General features: G+C 41.8%; 1 protein-coding gene across 8 annotated transcripts in view; it reads right to left on the bottom strand.

Annotated features, from left to right (window-relative positions):
* MBNL2 (muscleblind like splicing regulator 2) overlaps positions 1 to 26223 on the bottom strand; it is a 175316-nt gene that overhangs the window by 59325 nt on the left and 89768 nt on the right. For all 8 annotated transcript variants that reach the window (XM_008992244.5, XM_017970047.4, XM_017970052.4 and 5 more), the window contains exon 3: positions 2787 to 2951. In XM_008992244.5, coding sequence (XP_008990492.1) covers positions 2787 to 2951 — 165 coding nt within the window. The remainder of the gene's footprint in view (positions 1 to 2786; positions 2952 to 26223) is intronic.

Here is a 26223-nt window from a genome sequence, read left to right as displayed (position 1 = left end):
CAGTTTTGCCACCCCAAATCAAGGTGCTGGCAAATTTGATGTCTGATGAGAATCAGCTCCCTAGTTCACAGACAGCGCCTTCTTGCTGTGTCTGCACATGGCAGGTGGGTGAGGGGTCTCTTCCATGTCTCTTCTTATAAGGGCACTGATTCCATTCATGAGGGCTTCACCCTCAGGACCTAATTTAATTGCTTTCTATAGACCCTTGGAGGTTAGGATTCAACATGTGAATTTTGGTGGGACATAAACATTCAGACCATCGCAACAATGAAGGCAAAAAGTGACCATTGATTTGGTAATGTGGAGGACACTGGTGAGAGATAGCAGTAGAATGGGTTCAAGAGTGGACAGAAGAAGGAGGAAATAGAAGAAGTATCCACAGTGCTATAAAGAAGTTTGATTCTTGAGACTCTCTTTATCAATTGACTTGTCTTAAGCAATTTCTGCATCTATTAGTTTCTGGTAACAGCTGTAAGCAGCTATAAATTACTATAAACCCGTTGTGTTGTCTTAGAACGACACACATTTATCCCTTTTTAGTCCAGGAGGCCAGAAGATCCAAATCAGTTTCACTGAGCCAAAATCAAGGAGTTGGCAGAACCATGTTTTCTCCAGAGGCTCTAGGAGAGAATCCATTTCTTGACTTTTCCATCTTCTGGTGGTTGCTGGTGTTCCTCTGATTGTGGCCACATGACTCCAATCTGCCTCTGTGGTCACACAGCCTTGTTCCTCTTCTGTCTGTGCTAACTCTCCCTCTTTCTTAGAAGGATGCTCGTAATTGCATTCAATCCAGGAGGGTCTCCCCATCTCAAGATTCTTAACTTAATCCCATCTGCAAAGCCCCTGCTTCCATATAAGGTGACATTTATAGGTTCCAGGTACCTCTGAGAGCCATTATTCAGCCACCTGTACTCTATTAGGCTACTAATTCATTTCTGAGACTGAATTAATTTGTTTGTAGAGTTGATCATTTTTAAGCATGTCACAGTTTTTATTCTAATACTTCCAGTGTTTTAAAAACCTCTATGAAAAGATTTAAGTGTAATATTCCTTTTTCATAGGAAAATGGTGATTATGAACTTCTAATTAATATTTGAGACAACAATAAACATAACTTTCAAAAAAAAGTTCAACTAATGGTTAACAGCAGGAATGAGATTCTCTTCACATCACCAACATTGAGTACCGGGGTCAGTCCTTATTAATTCTAAGTAGATAGGATGTGTATGAGTCAAGCAACTGAGACACATAATGTGTTATTATGTTGACCTTGCTGGCTCTAAAGTTATTGCTGTAGTCATTATTTAATCTGTATAACTAAATATTTTAGCATTTAGGTAAATTAATAAAATAGTTTATATGCATCAATAAAGAGAGAACCATAAATTATACATGTGTGTAGTTTCAACAAAACCACTTAAATGCCTATTTTGGGGATTAAATACGTTCAGAACTCTATCTGTGTCTAGTCCTTAATCTGGGTGAGCTCTTACTCACCCTTTAAGACAGGCTTATTTGAGACTTTCTCCAGGCAGAATTTCCTCATCCACTGTCATCGTTTCCTGTGCCTGAATTTTACTTTGCCCTTTTCCTGTGTCTGTCTATTCCCAAAAGACTGTATCTTATTTATCTTGGAGCCCTCAGCACCTGGCATTTCCGGGCAGAGCTGTTTCCTGGCTACTCTCTGCAGAAACCTGGAGACAGGCAGAATGGCTGACAACCTGCCAGATTCTCTACCCTCCTTTGGGTGGGCCCTGCCCTCCACACCCCATCTCACAGGGAACACAAGAAAATTGAATTTGCTGGTAGCCATCCCTCCTAATTTAGCAGGTTTCAGTCATGCAGACTTTTCCTACAATAAACATTGATTTTTAAACAAAAGTCTTTTGTTCACATATTTCTTAAAAACAAACAAATTTCACTCACTTTGGCTTTTTTTTTTTAAGTGAGCTTGTTTCTGACAAATAATTCACAAATGTAAGTGAAACCCACTAAAATTAAATGCACTCCTTTCCCCAAAGGGTCTCATTCCTAAAACAATTTCCAGACCTTTAATGATGTACTTTCAGACAGGGTGAAATCAGGGAAAAAATACTGTGCAACATGTATTCATATACTTAAGTCCCTCCAGTGTTTGATCTTGTGACAATGGTCAGAGCTGTCACACCTTTCTCGGGCCTCTGAAAGGCAGGAGAGTTTAGTGACTCAGGTAGGGTTTTCCTTGGTGGTGCTGCCTTTGACATCCTTCTTTGGGGCTGTTACTAGAATCTGCCTGGAACAGACTGCAGAAAACGCTCTGCTAACATGTCTGAGTTAAGTCCCAGCTCCAAGATTTATTTGCTGCAAGACATTGGGGAAAATCATTGAACTTCTCTGGTTTCTCACTTTCCTCATCCTTTAAATGGTGTCAGAGAGCGACATAGCTAAAAACATTGTAGGCATCTCAAACTCATTGATACAGAGATTATTAATTCACACTGTAAATGAACATGTTAAAACGATTTCTGTTCTAAGACGGCTGAGATATAGAGTTTACTGATGAAAAGAGTTGGAGTGATACAGATTTCCCAGATATTGATTAGAAATTGTCTTAGTTTCCTGTTTCCACAAATACTTTTCTATTAATTTTTTAAAAGCCTATTTTCCTTCATCTATTGAGCTTTAAAGCTATTTGCTTTCACTGTAACCAAAGTGACAAAGTGGAAAGAGACCACCCTAGGTCAATGTGGCATCATCCATACCAACACTGAAACCATTCAACTCATCACTGAATAAGACGTACTCACCACTGGATGAAGTGGTGTTCCTGGAAACATAAATTGCATCTGCTGGGCAAGCATTGCTGCTGCAGTTTTTTGCTGAATCAAATTGTTCCTCCCATTAATTTCTAGTTGAGTTTTTAAGTGTGTCGGAGGGTGAAGATACTTGCAGTTCTCTCTTGAACAACGGCCCTGTAAAAACAAGTTTTGGTTTTAGGATTGTTGTAAGTAGCTTGCAACTCCTAAGTCAACTTTTGAACAATCACTTTTTATATACAAAAGCAAGGATGCTGTGTGTAAGAGTGTGTGTGTGTGTGTGCGTGTGTGCGCACGCACACTGATGTGTGTTTGTTGGGGAAAAGTGAATCACACATTACATGATTATCAAGGTTGCTTGAACCTGTAAAGTAAAGAAGCTTCCTGAGGATTTTTCCTTTTTCTTTGTTTCTTTCTTTGTTTTTTTCTGTCTTTGTTTTTTTCTTTCTTTTCTTTCTTTCTCTGTCTCTTTCTCTCTTTCTCTCCTTCCTGCCTTCCTTTCTTTCTTCCTTCCTTCCTTCTTTCTTTTCTTTCTTAATGATTCTAAACCCTGACAAAAGATTCCAAATAAGTGTGACTGCTGAGAGAAAGGAAAGGTCCTTCCACTACACAGTATGGAAGGAAATCAGAAGGGCACATCTATTGTGGGCTATCAAAAAGTTTTCGAACTTGCTATATACTTGTTTGTACATGCTAGAGCAATGTCCAAATATGAATAATTATGTAATAAATTTGTGGAGTGGAAAGTAATAAGAATTTTAAATGTGTGTTCCATATTAGCTGAAAACATTCTTTCTTTCAGCTTATTGATGAAGAGGCAATAGTGGTGCAGGGTGATATACACATAGATGAAATTTTCAGGCTTGAGCTCAAATAATCATCCACAAGTGATTACTTTGCTACACAAAAGCTGTCACTCTTATATGCCCGCCTTACCCTCATCACAGGAGTTACTCCCATGACAGGAATATCAAATCTGATGTCACGATGTGACATAGTGACGTGTCTATGGCTAAAGTAATATTTGGATGCCAAAGCTGGTAAAACAAAGGAAAAGAGTAATTAGGTGACAAGGTACATAAAACCAGTCTTGAAGCGTAATTGCATATGGCGGTGTTTATACATAATCCCCAAGTTTTCAAAGTACCAATTGAAAGAATTACATGATGTGTGAATTATACAATTTCTGGAGAAAGAAGAGCAAACTGTGAACCAGTTTGAGTATCACACTTCCCTAAAGATTTAGTCCATTTTCAGCCAAGAAAAGAGAGAATTGATTTGTTTACCAGATATAAAAATAATTTTAAAAAGCAAGCTTGGGGGATCTGGGAAATGAATTTGTTTATAGTCATCCTAATTCTAAACATCTGGAGTTCTCACTCTGCTTCCCACTCATTTTAGCCGCACTTTCGGCAGCTCAGACTTCCTCTCCGGAGTTTGAATCTTCCCTGACTACCACGGAGAAGGGCAGACATGGGTCCTGTTCTAGTCCCGGTTGTCTGTGCCAGTCGACAAATGCTGTCCTGAGGATCTACTGTTAGCAGCATGAATAGTTGCATCACCCTCTTTGGGGAGGTTAACCAGGCAGGTGCCAAGGACGCCAAAATGAATAAGTACTTGTTTACTGCTATTAAGAGTCTGTAACAATAGGTAATGCCAACATGTCTCCTTAGTCTCAAGTTCACATGGTTGACGTTTCATTCAGCTTCCTATGTATAAATGGACATCCTAGGGCAAGTATTTGGAAAGTCTACTGCAAAGATAGAGGTAACATGGACACTAATCTAAATCAAAGCAATCTAGGAATCTCTCTTTTCTCTCTTCATTTGCTTCTCTTGCAAATCGAATCTTTAAAAAATTTTTAATCCTAAATCTCTTTGCTTTATGGCTTACCAGTCCCTCCACCCCTGTCAACTCCCTTCATCCATTTCTTACTTTATTTCCTTTTCTTCCTTCCTTTGACAATCACTTGTCTCTCTGTTAAAATCAAATCTCCAAGAGAGGCACAGACTGAGCCGGCTCCTACAACCTAGGTGTGTGCCCAGTCTTTGAATTGGCTGCCTTTATATCAGGTGGCCAAAAACAACTTTATCATTTGTGATGAGAGGCGTCCGTGAGATCAAAACGTAAGTACAGCCCATCAGCTGGGATGAAGGAGGGTTTCATAGAATGCATGTCTTGTATAGAGGGTAAGCCACCCCAGGCTTCTCCAACCTCAATCCAAACTCTCTTTAGCCACAAACACTGCTCTTGGAAGCCGACACCTAGAAAGGCTCCTGTATTCAGGGTGCAGAGGTGGGTCTAATGGAAAGACTTGGGAAAGCAGAATTCCACAGGATGAGGATGGAATTAGTGAAAAGTCTACATTTCTACCAGTATGGCTATTAAGTTGTATTCACTCATATAATTGTTAATTTAATCACTAGTCTTTAAATCCAATGCTTTGTGGCTGCATACACACATTTCAATTTGGCTGGAAAAATACAATTTTTTTATAAATGCTCTTACCTCTTGATACAACTGGGATTCGTAGGGAACCATATAAGCTATTTTCACCTAATAGAAAGTATTTTACTGTAATCCCAGCTACTCGGGAGGCTGAGGCAGGAGAATTGCCTGAACCCGGGAGGCGGAGGTTGCAGTGAGCCGAGATCGCGCCATTGCACTCCAACCTGGGTAACAAGAGCGAAACTCCGTCTCAAAAAAAAAAAAAAAAAAAAAAAAGAAAGTATTTTACAACACTGTACTAGTAATTTATCAATGAAGCCTTCTTTTTTTGTGAGAATTGCTGTAATTTCCTGGTGTCCTTACTTGCAAACTTGTAGTAAAGAATATTATTGATCACCTACACGCCAAGCGATTTATGTACGGTTATTTCATTTTCTCCTTATAACAGTGATAATGGTCCCTACTTTACAAAATAGCAGATGGGCTCAGAAGATTAAGGAACTTTCCCAAGGCCATGTAACCGGTAAGCGGTAGAACTAGATTTTAAATCCAGACCTACCTGACTCAGTTACATCACACTGCCAAGCTATTCACTAGCAATAGTTAAAATCCAGGGAGGATAAAAATCTACCATGATCCTTTGTATAATAATAGGATGCATAACAAAATTTTAGGTATAATAAGATATATATATAGGGATTTGGGAATGGAAAACATTATTTGCCTGGACCTATCCCTGGGTAGGGGGATGAAGGAGTACTCAAGCCACAGGTTCTAGTCTCATAACTTAGCTCAACCTTTTCTTAGCTGCATGACTTTGAGCAATTACTTGACTTTTTTCTTCAACTGTTCAATGAAATAATTATTGTATCTTCCTCTCAGGGCTCTTGTGTAATTAAATGAGTTAACATATGCAGAAGGCACATAAAATGCCTGGCACATAGTAAGCACTGAGTAAATGTTATTATCAAAAGAGAGAAATGTTTCTATATGAAATTTCATTTTCAGTTAAGTACAGAATCATACATTTACTAGTATTTTGATTGGCTCTTTGGTTCTTCCACACCAAACATATTAAAAGCTACTTAATTATACTTATTCAAATATTTTATGTTTCAAATTATTTTCAGTTCTACAGGGTATTCGTGCAAGTGTCCATATTTTAAGAGACAGCCCTGAAACCCAGTACAATCTAGTATTAATATTTTAAAGAATTATGCACCATGGATGTCCGAGGCACACCAATTCAAACCCTGGGAGAACAGAATTTTCGTAAGGGATCCTACAGGATTGTAAAATCCTAATGGAAAAGCTGCTGTCAAAATAAAACAAGCTACTTGACACAGTGAACAATTTGTAAGGAAGTTTCTGTTAAGGCATAAGATTTGCCAGGATATGCATCAGTGTACAAAAGTGTTGGTTATCAAAGCAACTTGTCACAGCCGAATGGTACAGGGCAGTGTGCAGAAGCGTAAAGCGCCTTTATGTATCATTGTGAAACAAAACAGAGGTGTCAAAAATAGTGTCTCCTGGTTTTAGTCCAAGAAATAAAGACAAAAGTGTCTGGGAAACATCTTCCTTGCGGCAGCTAGGATTTGTTTTTTGTTTTGCTTTGTTCTAACTCTTCCACCCTTTTAGTTCTTGGTAATGCACTATTTCTGGAGAGATAAGGGAAGCAGTGTGCAGTGCCTAGCGGCAGGGACTGCTGCAACTTCTGTGGAGCGAAGATGGAAGGCACCATTGCTGAGTGCTTGTGAAAAGCCTTCCAGGAACTTGGATCTGAGAGCCCCAGCTAGGGACAGTCAGGTGGGCTCACAACAGGGACCAGCTCATGGGTCACATAAGCCCTCAAGGCCTTTGCTCATGCACGTGGGACATGCCAGGTAGGGAACCAGCAGGTGATCATATACTTCCAGGATAAGGTCTCATTCATTCTTCTGAAATAATCATTCAACAAATATTTTTTGAGATCCTACTTTGTGCCAGGGATTGTGCTTAGTGCTAGCTAAGCAAAGGTGAGGAAAAGCAAGACATGGTATCTCCTTCCATGAAGTTTGCAGTCTTGTGGGGAAGACAGGTGTTCACAAAACATGTCTAGTTACAAGTTGTGATACGTGTTCCAGAGAAGAATGCTAAGAAGGAATGGGGGGAGAGGGTCAGAACTGAGATCCCAGGATAGAGGAGGTCTCTGGAGAAGAGACATTTAAACTGAGACCTGAAAAATGAGCAGGAACTTGGCAAGGGAGTGAGTGGTGGTCAAAGTGCGTATGTTTGTGTGTTGTGTTGTGTGTGTGTGTCGTGTGTGTGCTATGTGTGTAGTGTGTGATCATGGTTTACATGTATGTGTATGTGTGTTGTGTGTATTGTGTGTTGTGTGTGTGTTGTATGTGTTGTACATATTGTGTGTTTCTGTTGTGTGTGTTCTGTGCGTGTAGTATGTATGGTGTGTGCGTTGTGTGAATGGGACATGCGTTGATGTTGTATGTGTGTTGTGTGTGGAAGTGTGTTGTGTGTTGTGTGTGTATGGGATAGGTATATTTTGTGTGTGTTATATGTATAAACAAAGTGTGTGCTGCATATGTGTGTATTGCATGTGTTGTGTTTGTTGTATGTGTGCTGCATATGTGTGTGTCTGTATTATGTGTGTTGTGTGTGTTTGTATTCTGTGCTTGCTGTATGTGTATGTGTGTGTTATGTATATGGTATGTGTGTTGTATGTATGCATGGGGAGTGTGTGCATGTTGTAAGTGTATTGTGTGTGTGTTGTATGTCTGGTATGCGTTATGTGTGTTGTGTGTGTTTGTATTCTGTGCTTGCTGTATGTGTGTGTGTGTGTTATGTAAATGGTATGTGTGTTGTATGTATGCATGGGGAGTGTGTGCATGTTGTAAGTGTATTGTGTGTGTGTTGTATGTCTGGTATGCGTTATGTGTGTTGTGGGTGTGGAATGTCCTGCAGAGGAGAAGTGTGTGCCAGGAGAATGTCCCATCTGGGGGCAGACACGCAGTTCTCTAAGGCCAGCACAGGGAAGGGGCATGGTGAGGAGTATGGGGAGTGATATAAAGTAAGGCAGGAAGTAGGAGGCAGAAGCCAGACAATGGGAGCTCAGTTGAGGGGTATGAACTTCCTGCTGTTGAAGGTTTTTAAGCAGGAGAATAATGAGATCAGATTTATGCTTTATGCTACATTTAAAGCACACGCTGATTATTATGTTTCATATTTCTAATGTTATTAAAGTTTATACTGTTTGGAGACCATATCTTTAAAAACAGTAACAGAATTCTGATGGAATCAACATTGTATTTGTGCAGTTTCTTCTTCCAAGAATAATCTGTACTCCAGGAATATTTAGATTAGGAAAGATGGCTAGAATCAAGTTCGAACTTCAAGTTGAATTAAGTTTATTAAAATCAGCAACCATGGAAGATTCTAATGCACAATACTCATGTTGATTCTCGACAGTAGGAAGGAAGATGCTAAATAACTGTAATATGTACTTGACAGAACAGCAGATTGGTGCTATTGGAATTACATGGCCATTAAATTACATGGCTTCGGATAGAATAAATGCAACTTCGGCTAAGAAAAGACTTCAGAATCAGGTTGCTGTGAGAAGGAAAAAGCATAATTGAAGGATGAGGTTTTCTAATGGCTTATTTTAAAATAAGTAATTTTTGGAATCTTTTTCCGGTATGTTCCTAATTGAAAAAAAATCAATTAAAATATGGGCACAAAAAAGATAACATTAATTAGAAGACGATTAAAGCCTCTCCCATTAACAATAGTTTTTGCCCATAGGAATAGCTATCAGACAACTGCCTCCTATTAGTTTTTCATGGGAAAAACAATGGATTTCTATGATCTACAGTTCAAATAGCTAACAGGCCCTGGACGCGTGTATTCCATTGAAATAATCTGAATTGTGTCTTAACATGGGCTGAGTCATTGACCAGCAGACTTCAGTAAAACTTTTTTTTTGGGGGGAAAATGAATCTAACAGAGGGCTGGAATCCCAGCCTGATTTTCTGAATTCTGCCTCTTCCAGTGCCACCTTGGGCAACACTTTTTGTTTTAGGTGCATGATTTTCAAGCAAGCAGGCCAGGCTGTGGAATGGCAAGTGTTGGCCCTAAGGTTTAAAGGAAGACAGTATGTGCTTTAGATGCAGCCTTCATGGACACTTTGAGTCCTAGAGGCTGCTCTGGACCCCTAAGCTGGCCGCGGAAAGTCATGGAAGAGCCTCTGAAATTCCTCGCATTCTATGTGGCTGAGGCCAGCTTGGTGAAATCCTGAGGTCAGGGCAGATGCTGTCCCTTTGGAATTACATTTCAGAAGACTGTTCTGTCTTGCAACCTCTCCTGGAGAAGCAGTGTAAAAGGAACAGTCTCAGAACCAGACTAATTGGATTTAAAATGCAGCTCTGCTGTTCTTGCCATGGTACCCTGTGGCTTCCAGGTGCCATATCTGTGAAATGGGGCTAAGAATAATTTCTACTTCACAGACTTTCAATAAGGATTAAGAGTTAATGCATATAAAATGTTCAACAGTTTCTTAGTAGACACTCCCTAGGCTTCTCCATCATCATCATCATCATCATCATCATCATCAATTACTGTTGACACTCTGTTTTCATAGTAGGAAAAATACATGGTATTGAAAAAACCTTGCTAATACTTGCTCCATTTCCTTATCACTGTGCTCCTGTCTGGCCTATCAAGTTCTTCAACCCTTTGCTATTCTCACTCTAACTGTCAGTGCCAACTTTGGTCATTTATCTTTTCACACAGCCTCAGATCTGTTTTTCTTTGATACCGTCCCTGCTGAAACTTGCCAGGGCTGATCAACATGGCATGACTTATCTAGAATTTAAAACAGCTATGTATTATGGCTGAAAAATCCCAGGATTCTGGCTGTGGCTTCATCCCAAAATGGTTACATGAATTTTTACAAATAACACGTAATAGTCTGTGCCTCAATTTTCTCATCTGTCAAATAGGGGTGATCCTATTCCTGTATCTCAACTCCTTCTGACAGTTGGAGCAGAAGTTGCTCAAGAAAAAAAAACGTAAGTTGTTATCTATCTTTTTTCCAGATCTATTTTCCCTTGAATGCTCCTAATCTGGTAAAAGGGGAAGGCCACATGAACCAACAGTTCCAGTAAAAAGTGACACCCGGACCGTATGTTGGCAACAGTCCAGGTATGTTCCGAGAATTATGAGAAGTCTACGTGATGAGGCTTGAGGAGATTCAGAAGTGGCGAATTAAGTCAAAATCAATTAAGTTTAGGAGGATTTATTAAGTACCCACAATGTACACAACTTAGAAGTGAAAAATTCGATCAAACAGACCTCTGTTTTCATCTTTGTGTCGCATAGGTTGTTCAGCAGATATTTACTAGGTGACTAAGCTAAGGGGGTGTATCAGATGCCCCCAGCCTCAGTTTCCCTGCAGTTTTAGAATCTCTCAAGGTCTTTGAAAGTGGGGAAACAATAAAGGCTGTTTTAGTGGGTAGGCTGATTTTTATTAGTCCATCATTCATACAGGTCTCAGTCACATAGAGCAAGTCTAACATTTGGCCTGAATGTTCTCTTCTTCCTCCAGTACCTTTCCGGAAGGATATGGGCAAGTAAAAGTGTGAAGGAATAGAATGGTTATTTACATCAAGGCTTAATTTACAACATTATGAGGCTGAAATAGCTCTACTCTAAGGCAAGTGACAGATTAGGCTTTTGAGTTTCTTTTGAATTTAAATAAACTAATTGAACCACATGAGCTCCTTGTATTATTAATTCCAATACCTAATATAGCAAATAAAATATGACCACATAAGAGCTTCAGAATTAGAAAGAAATTGTGGATTCAGGGAATCATTATAAACAAATGATAACCAGAATATCCATCAACATGAATAATTGCCAATATCATCAAGATTATGCATAAGCCTCTAATAAGCTCTTTCTGTTTATTATTTGGTTCAACATATATTACAATTTATCTTTGACAGTCTAGCTATGAAATAATTTTTGGTGAATAGCATAAAATTTTGTACTTATTAATGACATAAAAATGGTGTATTTACAATCTTTTTTCCCCTGGGTTCTTTTTCTCTGTTGCTTCTATTATATGGAGGAAATGCGTAGGATGACATAGGAATGCTTGGCGGCGTAGCCTGGTGGATAAATGAGGGGAAACACAAATAGTGGTAGGCAGTCATTACCAGCTCCAGTCTTACCCACCACCACCAGTTGCATGGTTATGGGTTTAGGAGAGGATAAAGAAAGTAGGAATGAAGTTGTATAGGTGAGTGGCCCCAATCAGTTTGCATTTTCCTTCCAAAAAATGGTACGAATAGGTTTAGAGCATCATTCCACTGCATCATCTGGACTATGGGGCGGAACTCTTCTCTAAGGTTAGTGCTTTGACCTTTCTTCAAGGGAGTTGCAAATCTGAGTGTTCTCACCTCTAGATTTGCATTTAGGACAGCTTGTTATCACCTGAGGGCTGGGAAAACCTTCAGGCCATCACAGCGGCTTTGGGAATAGGTTTGTGACTCATTCCTTTTTATGCGAATGCAACTGCCCTCTTCTTTCAAGCACCACTGGCACAGGACCCTGACATTAATTTTTGACTATTTTAAATAAACAAAGCATAAAAACCAGTAAATGAGGAAGAAAGGCAGAGCGGAGGAACTGTTTGTAATTTGCCATTTCATAACATGTTTAAGTCTTTAAAAAATTTTTATTTTTGGCCGGGCGCAGTGGCTCACGCCTGTAATCCCAGCACTTTGGGAGGCCGAGGCAGGTGGATCACGAGGTCAAGAGATTGAGATCATCGTGGCCAACATGGTGAAACCAGGTCTTTACTAAAAATACAAAAATTAGCTGGGCGTCGTGGTGCATGGCTGTAGTCCCAGCTACTCAGGAGGCTGAGGCAGGAGAATTGCTTGAACTCGGGGGTGGAGGTTGCAGTGAGCTGAGATTGCTCCACTGCACTCCAGCCTGGCGCCTGGCGATGAAACAAGACTCTGTCTCAAAAAAAAATTTTATTTTTATTTTTGAAACAGGGTCTTACTCTGTCATCCAGGCTGGAGTGCAGTGGAGCAATCACGGCTCACTGCAGCCTCGACCTTCCAGGCTCAAGCAATTCTCCACGTCAGCCTCCCAAGTAGTAGGGACTACAGGTGTATACCACCACACCAGGCTAATTTTTAAATTTTTGTACAGTCTGGTTTGCACTATGTTACCCAGGCTGGTCTCTCACTCCTGGGCTTAAGTAATCCTCTCACCTCACCCTCCCAACGTGCTGGGATTACAGGCACCAGCCACCGCACCCTGTCTTTAAAAAAATTTTTAAATGCATTTTGGTTGGTTGGGCAGCTTCAATTTCTCATACTATTGTGCCTTGCAATGGGGAGAGCTGTTTGTCGACTTGGTGAAGGGAGCAACCCCTCTTACCAATAAGGATTGTTAATTCTCTTAATTTTATTTGTTAACTAAAAATGTTCCAGGTAAGAGAAATCAGTGAGACTAAAAATAGCCCATCAGTTCTCTAGAGATTCAGGGAAACAAACTTCCGGGCACCAGATACTTCATTTGGAAATTATTTCATTTAATGAGAATATAAATGTCTTCTGAGTCATGGGGGTAGGTTGGTTAGTGTGGACGATGATCATATATCAAACTAACACGAAACCATCTGTGATGGTTGCTATGGAGTGTCAACTTGATTGGACTGAAAGGTGCAAAGTATTGTTCCTGGGTGTGTCTGTGAGGGTGTTGCCAAAGAAGATTAACATTGAGTCAGTGAACTGGGAAAGGCAGGCACACCCTCAATCTCGGTGGGCACCGTCTAATCAGCTGCCAGCATAGCTAGAATAAAGCACAGCTAGAATAAAGCAGGCAGAATGACTTGCTGAGTCTTCCCACTTTCCTCTTTCTCCCGTGCTGGACGCTTCCTGCCCTCGAACATCTGACTCCAAGTTCTTCAGCTTTTGGACTCTTGGACTTACACCAGTGGTTTTTCAGGGGCTCTTAGGCCTTTGGCCACAGACTGCAGGCTGCACTGTCGGCTTCCCTACTTTTGAGGTTTTGGGACTCGGACTGGCTTCCTGGCTCCTCGGCTTATAGACAGCTTAGTGCAAGATTTCACTTTGTGAGCGTGTGAGTCAATTCTCCTAATAAACTCCCCTTCATTCATACATCTATCCTATTAAGTTCTGTTTTTCAGAGAACCCTGACTAATACCAGTCTAGTGGCTGTTTGACTTCACAGAGTCTAGATTTTTAACACCACATTCATTAATGTCTGCAGCCCACTGAGATTGAGGGTGGGTCTGTCTTTCCCAGTCCAGCCCCTTCTGTGAATAGAAGTCCCATGAAACGTTGATAGCTCAGCCTTGGAATTTCTCCTGTTGGGGAGGGCAGGCCTTTTCTGTCTACTTCCTGAACTTCTCAAAGTCCACATTACAGTGAACCTCACACAATGGGTGCAAAATATCCAGTGATCTTCCTTGCTTCCTTCAACAGATATTTCCTGAACTCAAGCTCTATGATATAAAAGGGCAATTGAAATAGAGTGATCAATGCCATGATAGGCTGTGTGAATGCGCTGCAGGGAGCTCTCCCTAGTTTGGAGGTCAGGGATGACTCCAGAGGACTTGACATTTAACATTTAAGCTAAGATCTTTCTCAGAATATCTAGTTGAGAGTGAGGAGGCAGGTGGGAGTTAGAGTTGGCCTTTTGGAGCGTGGAGGTGGGGATGGTAATAGGTACAAGGAAAATAGGAAGAATGAATAAGACCTACTATTTGACAGCACAATAGCGTGACTATAGTCAACAATAACTTAATCGTATATTTTTAAATCATGTAAAGAACATAATTGAATTGTTTGTAACTCAAAGGATAAATGCTTGAGAGGAGGGATACCCCACTCTCCATGATGTGCTTATTTTACATTGCGGTCTGTATCAAGACATCTCATATACCCCATAAATATATACATCTACTATATACCCACAATTTTTTTTAAAAAAAGTAGAGTTGGCCATTTGGAGAATTAAAGCAAACCAGAGTAATTGATACTCACTCTAGGAGGGTTTAATTCCTGAAGCCTTATAAATGCCATCACATGACATCCACATCCCACAGTTTCCATGAGGAGCTGGTTTCAGGACCTCCCACGGATACCAAAATTCAGGATGCTCAAGTCCCTAATATACAATGGCCTACTATTTGCATATAACCTTTACACATCTTCCTATGTTCTTTAAATCATCTCTAGATTGCTTATAACACCCAATACAAAGTGAATGCTAATGTAAATAGCTGTTATACTCTACTGTTTAGGGAATAATGACAAGAAACAAGTCTGACTGTGTTCAATACAGACACAATTTTTAACAAGTGTTTTCACTCCACGGTTGGTTGAATCCGTGAATACAGAGGGTCAACTGAATGTGTAGTGAACATTGGGAACTATTTCTATTATCATCAGTTCTCAGAAATTCCAGAAGCTGGTCAATTTTTAAAATAAGCAAAATCTATCCAAAAATACAAAACCTTATTATGCATCTTCTATGACAGCCTTTTCCAAACTGAAATACTGTATGGTGAATCACCTGCCCCCACAGAGGGCTGCTGTAAAGACCAGCATTTGGTGGGTGTGCTTCTGCATAGCTGTGCCATTTACTTAAATACTGGAAATTAATTCCATCCCAGGTCGAAAACAGACAGCGTCCCAAGCCTGTTTAGTGTCAAGTGTTTTCCCCGCATCTCTGGCCACTCCAGTGCCTCCTCCAGAGTCCCAGCATCTTCCCCTCCTGGACCCCAGCCATCAGAGTTAAGCCCACACAGCAGGGGTTTCCGAGACTAGCTGTGGTGCACTCTGATTGGCTGCTGCCCACTTGGGGGGTACTTATGGTAAAATATTTTGAATATCACGTCTTATTATAAACTGTGACAAGGCCAGAGTGCCCCGGTTGCCAGTGTCGGAGTTGGGAATGCTTCTGGGAAGTAGTGGGAGAAGGATGGTGTGCCTATGGAGAGAGGAATAGGGAAGGGGTGGGCTGGAGAGGAAGGAAGACTAGGTTAAGAAGCACTGGAAGAAGATGGGAAAATAGAGTATCATATTGAGAGTGCCTTCATTGTGAGCTACGCCAGAAAACAACGTTCCTCTTAGGCTGGTTTGGATTTAAGATGTTCCTTGACTTACCATGAACTCATGTCCTGACAAATCCACAGTTAGTGGAAAATAGTATATGTTGAAAATGCATTTTCGACTTATGACATATTCAATTTACAATGAGTTTTTCTGAGGTAACCCCATCATGTGTCCAGGACTGTGCTGAATGTATGTTGCTTTTGAATGTTCTGAAGTCAAAAATCATAAATGGAACCATTATACGTCAGGGACTTTCTGTACCTGCTGCCTCAGGGAAGACCTGCATTGCAGTCCTGCACTGCAGCAGCGGGAAGCCACACTTTTTCCAGAAAAAAAAGCCTGGGAAGGTGGAGGCCATAGTACCTTGGTACCCGGCGTGGGCATTTATGCATCAGCTGGGGAAGGCTATGCAGAGCAGAGGTACAGGGAAGAGGCGTGGGTTTTATCCTGCAGCTCCTGAGGCTGGAAGTGGCGTGCCTCCTCCTTTACTCATCTGACAGTTTTGGAGCATCTGCTCTACGCCAGAAACTGGGAAGGAATTGCGTACAGGACTCTAAGCTGTGGCCCTGCCCTGGATAAAAATAGCAGAGACTTATATAATGTACATTTCATGTACCAGGCAGTTTCTAAATGCTTCTTGGAGATCATACCCGTTTAGTCTTCACTATAAGCTCTTAGAAGAGGTAATGTTAATAATCCCATTTTATGGGATGAAACAGAGGCACAGAGAGGGGAAATAACTTCCCAAACGTGTACAGCTAGTAAGTGGCAGATATGTGCAGTCAGCAAAGCCGTCTGGCCTGGGACTTCGTACCGTCAGTGCTGTGCGGAGCTGCTTTTAAAAAACTCACAATGTAACTTCTGTATCTCACCTTAAAAAGCATTCTTCACACTCTTCTTATTAGACCTTCGCAATATGTTTGTTATCTGCTACCCCAATTTAAAGGTAAGGAAATGAGGCTCTGAGAGATTTAAGGTACTTTCCAGGTCATGTTGTTAAATTCTGTTCTTCCCTCACCAAAACACGTGCCTTCTCCATTGCCCATGGTGGTCCATGGGAGACTGTGGGGTCACAGATTTTTGGCTCAATGTGTGAGATTTGTTTAAAACAGAATGAGCGACATTGCATGACAATGCACTTGAGGGAGGCAACAGGGGATGGTCGGTGTTCTGGGTTGAATGATGGCTCCCTGCAAGTCCTAACCCACAGACTCTCAGCATGCGATCCTAGCTGGAGGTAGGGTCTTGACAGATGTAATCAAGTCACAGGGAGGACATTAGTGTGAACTCTAACCCGGCATGACTGGTGTCCTTGTAAAATGAGAAAAGTTCTTCACAGAGATCCATGCATAGAGGGAAGATGATGTGACGAGACATAGGGAAAAGATGGCCATCTTTTTCTTTTTGTTTTTAAGACAGAGTCTTGCTCTGTCACCCAGGCTGGAGTGGAGTAGTGTGATCTCAGCTCACTGCAACTTCCACCTCCCTGGTTCAAGTGATTCTCCTGCCTTAGTCTCCCGAGTAACTGGGATTACAGGTGCCCACCACCACGCCTGGCTAATTCTTTGTATTTTCAGTAGAGACAGGGTTTTACCATGTTGGCCAGGCTGGTCTTGAACTCTTAATCTCAGGTGATCCACCCCCCTCGGCCTCCCAGAGTGCTGGGATTACAGATGCTAGCCAATGTGCCCAACAGAAGACGGCCATATTTAAGCCATCTTCTGTTGGACACATTGGCTCACACCTGTAATGAACTGCTGAGGCTGTCAGAGCTGTGACAGAGGCCTAAAATAGACCCTTCCAGGCTGGGTGCAGTGGCTCACGCCTGTAATTTCAGCACTTTGGGAGGCTTAGGGGGGCAGATCATAAGGTCAGGAGATCATGACCATCTTGGCTAACATGGTGAAACCCCCGTCTCCACTAAAAATACAAAAAATTAGCTGGGCATGGTGGCACACACCTGTAATCCCAGCTACTTGGGAGGCTGAGGCAGGAGAATCACTTGAACCTGGGAGGCAGAGGTTGCAGTGAGCCGAGATCATGCACTCCAGCTTGGGTGACATAGTGCAACTCTGTCTAAAAAAAAAAAAAAAAAAAAAAAGACCCAGAGAACTTTCTGAGATGGCATAGCCTTGCTGACCCTTGGATTTTTTGGATTTTGGACCTCTGGCCTCTGCAACTGTAAGAATATAAATTTCTGTTGCTCCAGGGCATCCAGTTTCTGATACTGGGTATAGCAGCCTTAGGAAGCTAACACAGCCACCTCTAAGAAATGTGAATGTATTTTGTCTTGAGATTGGTGGTTACACCAGCAAAACACTACAGTCTCTTCTAACACTGAGAGTTGTTTCTGTGAATGTGCATTCTAATTTTTATCATGATCTTAGGTAACGAGATTTCCCTATTTGCTCAAAAACAAACTATAACAACCCCCAAATCCCTAACAAGTACAATGATTTTCTACCAGTGAAACTAGTCAGCTTAAATACTATCCAATTTTTCACATGGAAGATTTAATAGAAGAGATTTATTTTAGTAAAAGACAAAATGTTTCACTAAAGTACTCATTAGTAATGCATAAAGGGCTATTGGGTCTCTGAAGATCCATTTTCAGAGAGAAATGTTGGGATAGTTTTTATATTCTGATTACAGAGAATGACTTGATAAAAATTGTCCTTGATATTAACTTTGCATGGCAGGGGGAAAATCATTCAGTCTAGCAGGAGGGAGGTCAAAAGAACTGGGTGAATTTAGCCAACATTTTAGAGTTGCTTTTACAAAGGTAGATAGATGTGCATCAGCATAGTCTGACCTGTGATGTGGGTGGGATCACCTTCGCTGGCACTCTGACACACAGAGAGACAGCAGTAGGGAAGAGGAAAGGGATAGGCTTGCTCTATTCAGTCAGAGTCTTCCATCACCCTCATGACTGTCCTGCCCATCCATTCCTTCTCATCAGGCCCAGCCTTTAGTGCCCTTCGTTGTTGCTAGAGCTTGGGCTTGGCCAGCACTCCTCCAGGGAGGCCCAAGTCCCCAGAACCAATCCTGAAGTGACACTCAGTCTTTGCACCAGGGCCCCAGCTTTGATGGCTGGACAGCTGCTCTGTTTCAAGCCCCTAACACCCACTGGATGTCCCACGTCTTATACTGCAGGGTCCCTCAGTCTTCTCTTTTTGCCCCGAGTTCAAGGTCTGAGAACCTGCCTCCCTCCAGGCTCCTTCTTGGAGTGAAGCTCTGCCTTTCATCTTTGCCTCCAGAAAACTCTGCCTGCAGCCTGGGGTGCTGTGTCCCCTGCTGCATAGCTGTTGCTCACTCGCACTTCCCAAGGGTCCCCATCCAGGGTTTTTCTTCACTGTGCTCCACCCTCAGCAGATACATGCTAATTTTTCTCAGGATTCCTACTGCCCCATCTTTATCCAGTATGTACCTAGAGAGGGTGGAGGCCTTGAGACAACACACCCAGGCTCACAGCAGCGAAATCTTCATTTGTTTGGCCCAGTGGGCAGAACTAACTCCAGACCCTGGGGTCTCTCCTGGCCAAATTTAGCCCAGTAGTGAGATAGGACATGACTTCCTCTTTCTCTGAGGACCTGCCTGTAAACTGTGGAAGAAGCATTTTCCCTCAGCAAAGCCCAGCCGTTCTTCATCTGTCCCTGCTGGTTGGAGACTTAAGCTCTAGATAGTCCAGAAACTGCTAGTCAAACGTATATACAAACTGAATTAATACATTATTATGAAGGCCAATTTTTATTTTTAAAAAGTGAATTACATATATGGCCATAATACTTGGTAACAGCTTTTGAATGCAGTCAAATACCACTTTATTATTTTTGAATACTCATTAGATGCATGCAAGACACCACGCTAAGTGTTTCACATGCAAAATCTCAGACAAACCTTTGAGAGGGGGAGGAGCCATTAAATATCCCTATTTGACAGACAGAGAACCGAGGCCTGAGGAGATGAATGATCTTGTCCTAGGGTGTGTAAGTAGAAAGATGTAGAACCAGGATTTGAACTCAGACAGTGTGACTCCAAAGCCACTGCTCTTAATCACTATTCTTCTTTCACATATTCGTATGGTTGTAAAGACTAATTATGTTTGCTGAATTCTCATAGTGCACCAAGCATGGTGCTGAGTGCTTTACCGGAATGGTCTCCTTAGTGTTCACAGTAAGCCTCTTGGGTAGGTCTTATTTTTATGCCGATTTGCAGATGTGGAAATCAAGGCACAGAGAGGTTAGATAACTTGTCTAAAGTGACACAGTTAGTGAGAGGAAGATACAGACTTGAACCTACTCATCCTGGCTCCAGAACTGCCACCCTCTCTGAATACGAGGTATTGATTCTTACCTTATGTCTGGTACTGTGCTAGGCCCAAGTGGCTACAAAGATGAAAAACAAACTTTTCTTATCTTTGAGAAACTCAACATACATACATCTGCAATGCATATACACATGAATGGAAGGAATGAAAGCATAGTAATAAGTAATATTTAAGCCTAATGTTAGCCAGAAGGATCAATGTAATGTTTCATAAATCATACAGTTTTCCAAATCCAATTAAAGTGATTGAGTATATTTTATTAATATGGTTGGCTTTTAATACATCAAACTAATAATTGAAGTGAATAACCAAAGTAGGTCACTGTCATCATACCTCTGGCTATTAGGGCAAGACGAGCACCAGTAACGGCCTCTGGGACTGCCCTGCTACAGGAAGATCACAAGCTTTCAGAATCTGCAAATGAGACACCTGGATTTCAGGCAACCAAAAGGATTATACTTATATAAAACTATCATTTAAGAGTTCTGCATGCATACTTTAGGCACATATCAGTGCTTTGTTTATTGAAAAAGACTAAAGTCCCAGATGAGGGAAGTTTCCCTAGGAACAGTAGGGTGGGGGAACTGTCCACCTCCTTCAGATGACCCCAGTATGAAGCACGTGCCTGTCCTGGGCAGGTCATGCTTTGACACTTTGTGGGGTTCCACTGGGAGGGTATGCAGTTTTGAGCTATTTCTACAGGACCGACAGTTTGTTCACTTTATCTATCCAATTTTAGCTGGTTGCCCCTGTGATCCACAAAGACAGCTGAGCCGTGAAAAGCATATGCTACCTGGCCCTGGAACAGAGTGACACTTATCGGACCACAGGGGACTGACGCGCAACTGACGCATCATCCATCACAAAGTTTGGCACCTCCCACATTGAGTTACCAGCCCTAGATACATACCCCTCCCCTGCCACCTTCCATTCCCACTGCCATTGTCAGGCTGGTCCAGGCCATCAGAGGTGTGACAGTGCTGAAAACAGATGCCTTCTCTACCTCCTATACCCTCTGCTGCACTCTCCCCTTCATTCACTCCACAGACACATGTTGCAAGTCTACCATGGGCCAGGCAGTGTTCCAGGGACGTGGGATATCAACAACAAAACTCACAAATGCCCCTGTCCACACAGAACTTAGCTTCTAGTTAGGGGAGACAGACAATAAGCAATAAAGAGATATACAAGTTATGCAGCTGAATGTGCTGAGGGCTTTGGGGAAGAACAAGTGGGTAAGTAGGATGGGGAGTGCTGGAGGGTTGGGTGGCCCTTTTGAGTTACATAGGTAGGGCCATTACCACGAAGAAAGTAATTTAGCAGCAAAGACTTTGCGGAGGTGTGGAGTTGGCCTGCCTGTATCCAGATGAAGCTTATCCCAGGCAGAGAGAAGAGCCAGCACTAAGGGCTCAGGAGGATGCATACCTGGTACATCTGAGGGTCAGCCAGGAGGCTGGAGAATCTGGACTTCATGAGCCAGGGCCAACCTGGAAAGGAATTCTGAGAAACAACCTTGTCTTGACCAGGTAGGGTCTTCTAGGCCATGGTAAGAACTTGTTTTCTTCTTCGAAAGAAATGAGAACTTGGAGCAGAGGACTGACGTAATCTCACTGGTGTTTTAGAAGGATGGCTCTGGCTGCTGTGTGAGAATGGACTGAAGGGTCCTGATGACAGAGGTGTCATCAGGAGACCAGTTAGGCTGTGGCTGTCACCCAGAGAAGGATGATGGTGGCTCACACCGGGCTGCTAGTAGTGGGAGAAATGAGAAGTGGTGGGTTCTGGGTATATTTGGAAGGTGGAGCCAATAAGATTTCCTGACACACTGAATGTAAAGTGGGAAAGAGACCAGTCAGGATGATTGTAAGGTTTCAGGCCTTAGGCACTGGAAGGGTATATTTGTCATCAATTGAGGTGCAGAAAGCATGGTTCAAGCAGATGTGGGGACAATAGCAGGAGTGGCATTTGGGATGCCTATAAAACATTGAAAGTGAGGTGCCAAGCAGGCTGTTGGCTTCAGGAATCCAGAGTCCAGGAGAGAGGTGTGGTCTGGAAGTGTACATTTGGAAGTCACTGGCATAGGAAAGCAATTGACAGCTATGAACAAACCATTGGCTATGGCCCTGAGTGCATCTCTCTCCTCCAGTGAACCTTCAGAGAACCCCCATTCTTTCCTGAATCATATCCAAATGCCTCACCCACAAGCAAGGTCTTCCACATTGCCAGAGAGTAAGCTTCCTTTCCAGTCCAGCCCTGCTTTCTTTTCAGGCTGAGGTCAGTTGGAGTTGAAAAACCCAAAGACTTACACCTTCCTTCTCCTCTATGAGTTTACTCAGGCTGTTTCCATTTCTCTGTTTTGGTCCCCTGACTTTCTCTCGCATGAATGACTCTGACCATCCCCAAGCTTCCGAGAAAGCATTTTTCTTTTTCCTTCTCTGCATGTCTCTAACAATCTGCACCTCTGGGGCAGCACGTAACCCCAAATGCCTTCTATTAACCATTATCAATATCAGTATCGGTATCAGATCCTATCTTGGGCCTATCTTGTAAGTTGTTCATGAGCAGAAACTCTTTCTTGCCGTTGGGAATAGGCAGTCATGTAGAGACCAGTGCCTGGAAGAGAGCAAGTACTTAGTGCTTGCTTAACAAATGAAGTTTTGGAAGACAAAGACTTCAAAAGGGAAGACCCTTATAAACCTTGTGGGATGAGATCTGGAGTGAACAAATATACCTTGATAATTATTTTAACTGCTTTAGAAGCTGTTTCTTTTCATTTTAGGATCCTTAAATAACAGAAATACATGTGAAAATTTAATCAGAGTATACGTAAGAGGCTTTTTTTTTTTTTTCCTGTAAGACAAAAACTATTGTAAAGAGTTTAAATATAGACTCGGTGTGTCTCTTCAAATGAAAATCCTAATAAGTATATGACTTTCTGCTTCATCCATAAGCAAATTAATACAAACGATTTATATATATGAAAATACATTTCATTTTAGTGAAGGTTTATCACTGTATGCCCAATGTTTTCAACCCTGATTCTTATAAAAGCCTGAATTTCATATCATTCTATTTTACATATTGAGAGAGCTGAGGCCCAGAGTTGACCAGCTTGACCTAAGTTGGACAGCTTATCAGTGGCCACAGAACTAGGACGTGGGAAAGCCAGGATTCTCCATTTATCTCTCTCAAATGCCAAGGGAGATGTACTCAAACTCTGTTTATCCAACCTCCTTGCCCCTTCTTGGAAGACCTTGAACATTAGAGTTGTTGACCTCAATGCCTGAGCTTCAGATTATCTCAATAGGAAAAAATTCGCATGGCAAGAGCTTCCCAAGAGTCATGTTCTGGGACAGAATTGACTATCAGTTTCAATCATTCATTCCTTCAATGCATGATCGAGTGATAAGTAAGTGTTCACTTATTGAGTGCATATTTAATGTATGCTACTGTGTGTAGCACTGTTCTCAGCGCTAGAGACAGAGTGATGAGCATAACAAGCTAAAGTACCTGTCTTCATGGAGCTTCTATTTTAATGGGTGAATGCAGACACTCAACAAGATTACTAAATACAACATGTAGTGGGTATGATGATGGTGGTAAGTGCTAGGGAGAAAAACAGAAATGAGAGAGACAGGAAGTGTGTGTAGGATGACAAAGACGATCTCAATGAGAGGATGCCATTTGAGATGTAAAGGGAGCGGGCGGCTTCTGGGGAGAGGAGAGAGGAAGTGCAATGGTCCTGAGGCAGGAGCGTGCCTAGAGTATTCTGGGAATAGCAACTAGGTCAGTGTGGCTAGAGCTGAGTGAGTGAGGGTAAGAGCAGAAACTAAGATCGAAGAGGTGGGGAGAGTGCGGTGACCAGATGGTGACCCTTGCCAGTCATCGTGAGGACTTCGAATTTTACTCTGATAGAGATGCAAAATCAATGGAGGGTTAATGCACTGGACCATATGACCAAGAGGTTTCCATGTTCTTCACATATTCTTTAAATGTATTAGCAACTTTAATAAATTATGAGAAAGTGCATTATGTCAAAGTCCCAGTTGCTAAATACTGCTGATCTCATACAGATCTCCATTTAGCACTGCCCTTGTGATCAGAGAGCAGGTCAGAGCCTGGGAGAACATAAAGGGCTTACATATAAAAAGCCCAGGTGTAGTGGGCCACACTATTTCCAGCGTGCCAGCCTCAGACCTTGAAAGAATGTGTATGGCTATCCCTGAAGCCTACAGCTCAGCCTTAAAATCCAGACAGCTGGGAACAGATCAGCCATCTCTGCTACCAGCTCTTGGAGCAGTGCTGCAGGGCGAAAGCTATCCATCAACAGCTGTTTAGGCAGCAGGCTGAAAATGCAGCTCCAGGAAGGGCAGCAAGAGGAGAGAGTCAGTCTCTTCGGTGGAGCAGGGAAAAGTCCTGGTCAAACTTCTGCCAACCCCATTTACATCTCACGATGTCAAGTCATCCTCAAGTTCCATTTCCCACTTCAGTTCAATAAGATCTTTTCTAAAAAAATTAATGGGATGTTTCACAAATAAAACACTGGCTGATTAGAATTCAAGTTTCTTCTGTACAGGGGTGGGTCCTATGCGTTGTGAGAAGCTAGGAGTGCAGTTAGATGCATGGAAAAGAAAAGCAGAGAAAACCGTTGAAAATTACTTCAGAATAATCAAGTTGATAGCTTAGTTTCTATTTTCAGGATTTACAGTTAATATCTTGGACCTGCCGTTAGCCTCAAAAATGCAAACCTTCAAAGAGCCATTGGACCTTTAGAATTTAGGGAGCACCACTAGGAGCCTCCACTTTCCAATTCAGGGTCCTGAGGTATAGAGGAAATGACTTCTTTTCAGCCTATCTATGTGCAATTCCTCTCAAGAATTTTAGAATTTATTTTCCTCTGTGCTTCTCAGCGTTTCCCTCTGTGGACCATTGCTACCCCAATGGATGCGAGTTGTCACCAGGGGAACATGGTTGCATGTAGCACCAAACACTGTTTGTAGACTGAATAAATGGTGTCTTGCAAGTAAGTACATGCATGACAGTTTCCAAAGTTGTAAACTCTACTGTGAGGAATAAAATGCAGAGTCAGACATACGATTTGAAATTGAATTCACAGTACTTTTTATAAGATGTGTTCCCAATGAATAGGTAATGAAAACATACTTAGTAATTTAGGTGCTCAGACAAAATTTTTTAGTGCCAAAGAGGAATTTTAATTCTTTTTTTTTTTTTTTTGAGACGGAGTTTCGCTCTTGTTACCCAGGCTGGAGTGCAATGGTGCGATCTCGGCTCACCGCAACTTCCACTTCCTGTGTTCAGGCAATTCCCCTGCAGAGCCTCCTGAGTAGCTGGGATTACAGGCACTCGCCACCATGCCCAGCTAATTTTTGTAGTTTTAGTAGAGACGGGGTTTCACCATGTTGACCAGGATGGTCTCGGTCTCTTGACCTTGTGATCCACCCGCCTCGGCCTCCCAAAGTGCTGGGATTACAGGCTTGAGCCACCCCGCCTGGCGGAATTTTAATTCTTTAAAAACCTATGAGCAGTAAATGATAAGTAATAAAATGAATCTAAGTTGTGGGCTACTGATATTTGAATTCTAACTCCAAGGCGGTAGTTAGAGCAAACTATGGGTTGTGAAGACCAATGAGAAGAGACACTCTAGGGTCTCCTGGTCTTTGAGAGCTACCATTATGAACTCATTTCTTGGAGGTATTTCTTATTCCTCATGATCCAGGACTTTTGCAATGATAATAATTCCGAAATTATTAAAACTTCAGTGTAAAGTAATTTGTTAATTACTTAGCTCCAGTAAAAGAGGATATTGGAATAGAAAGAAAATTGTAGACTTCGTGAGAAACAAGTCCAAGAAATATGAAATTAGGAAAAGTACTCAAAAAGGAAGGTGAAGTGGGATAAATGCTGCAAGTAGAAGAGAAACTTCTTTGTTTTCATCATGAGAGGATATTGGATTTTATCAAATACTTTTTATGCATCAACTGACATGATGTCTTCCGTCCCCTTATTCCATTAACAGAGTGTATTCCATTGATTGGTTTTCATGTACTTAGAAGCACTTTGCCAAAGGCTGGAGCAACTATTGACACGTGTACCTATACTTTTCTTCTATGAATCATTTTATCAAGTTATTTTCTATGCTGGATTGTTTCTAGAATGTTCTCACATGCTATGGGGGATACAAAGTTTAAAAACTTTGCAATGTTTCAAGTCAGCACTAAAAGCCAGTTCTTGGTCATTAGTTGGTTAAGTTAACACCAAGAGTAGAAGCTCTTTCCCTTCATTCAAAGAAAAAATAAGATCAAGAATAACATAGAGAAGGACTACCCGTAATACAGTATGGGATAAGTTATGCAAAAGGGGGAATATTGGTTTTTGGACACTCACTTGAAGAGATTTAACCAAAGTGGAAGTCGAGGAGGATGCTAAGGAAAGAGGACTGTTGGACCTTAAACCAACTCTAGCCCCTTAAGAGTATTTC

The sequence above is a fragment of the Callithrix jacchus genome, chromosome 1, assembly GCF_049354715.1.
Source record: "Callithrix jacchus isolate 240 chromosome 1, calJac240_pri, whole genome shotgun sequence".
Classification (NCBI taxonomy): Eukaryota; Metazoa; Chordata; class Mammalia; order Primates; family Cebidae; genus Callithrix; species Callithrix jacchus.
The sequence above is the reverse complement of the archived record's forward strand: the minus strand, read 5'-3'. Positions and strand labels throughout refer to the sequence as shown.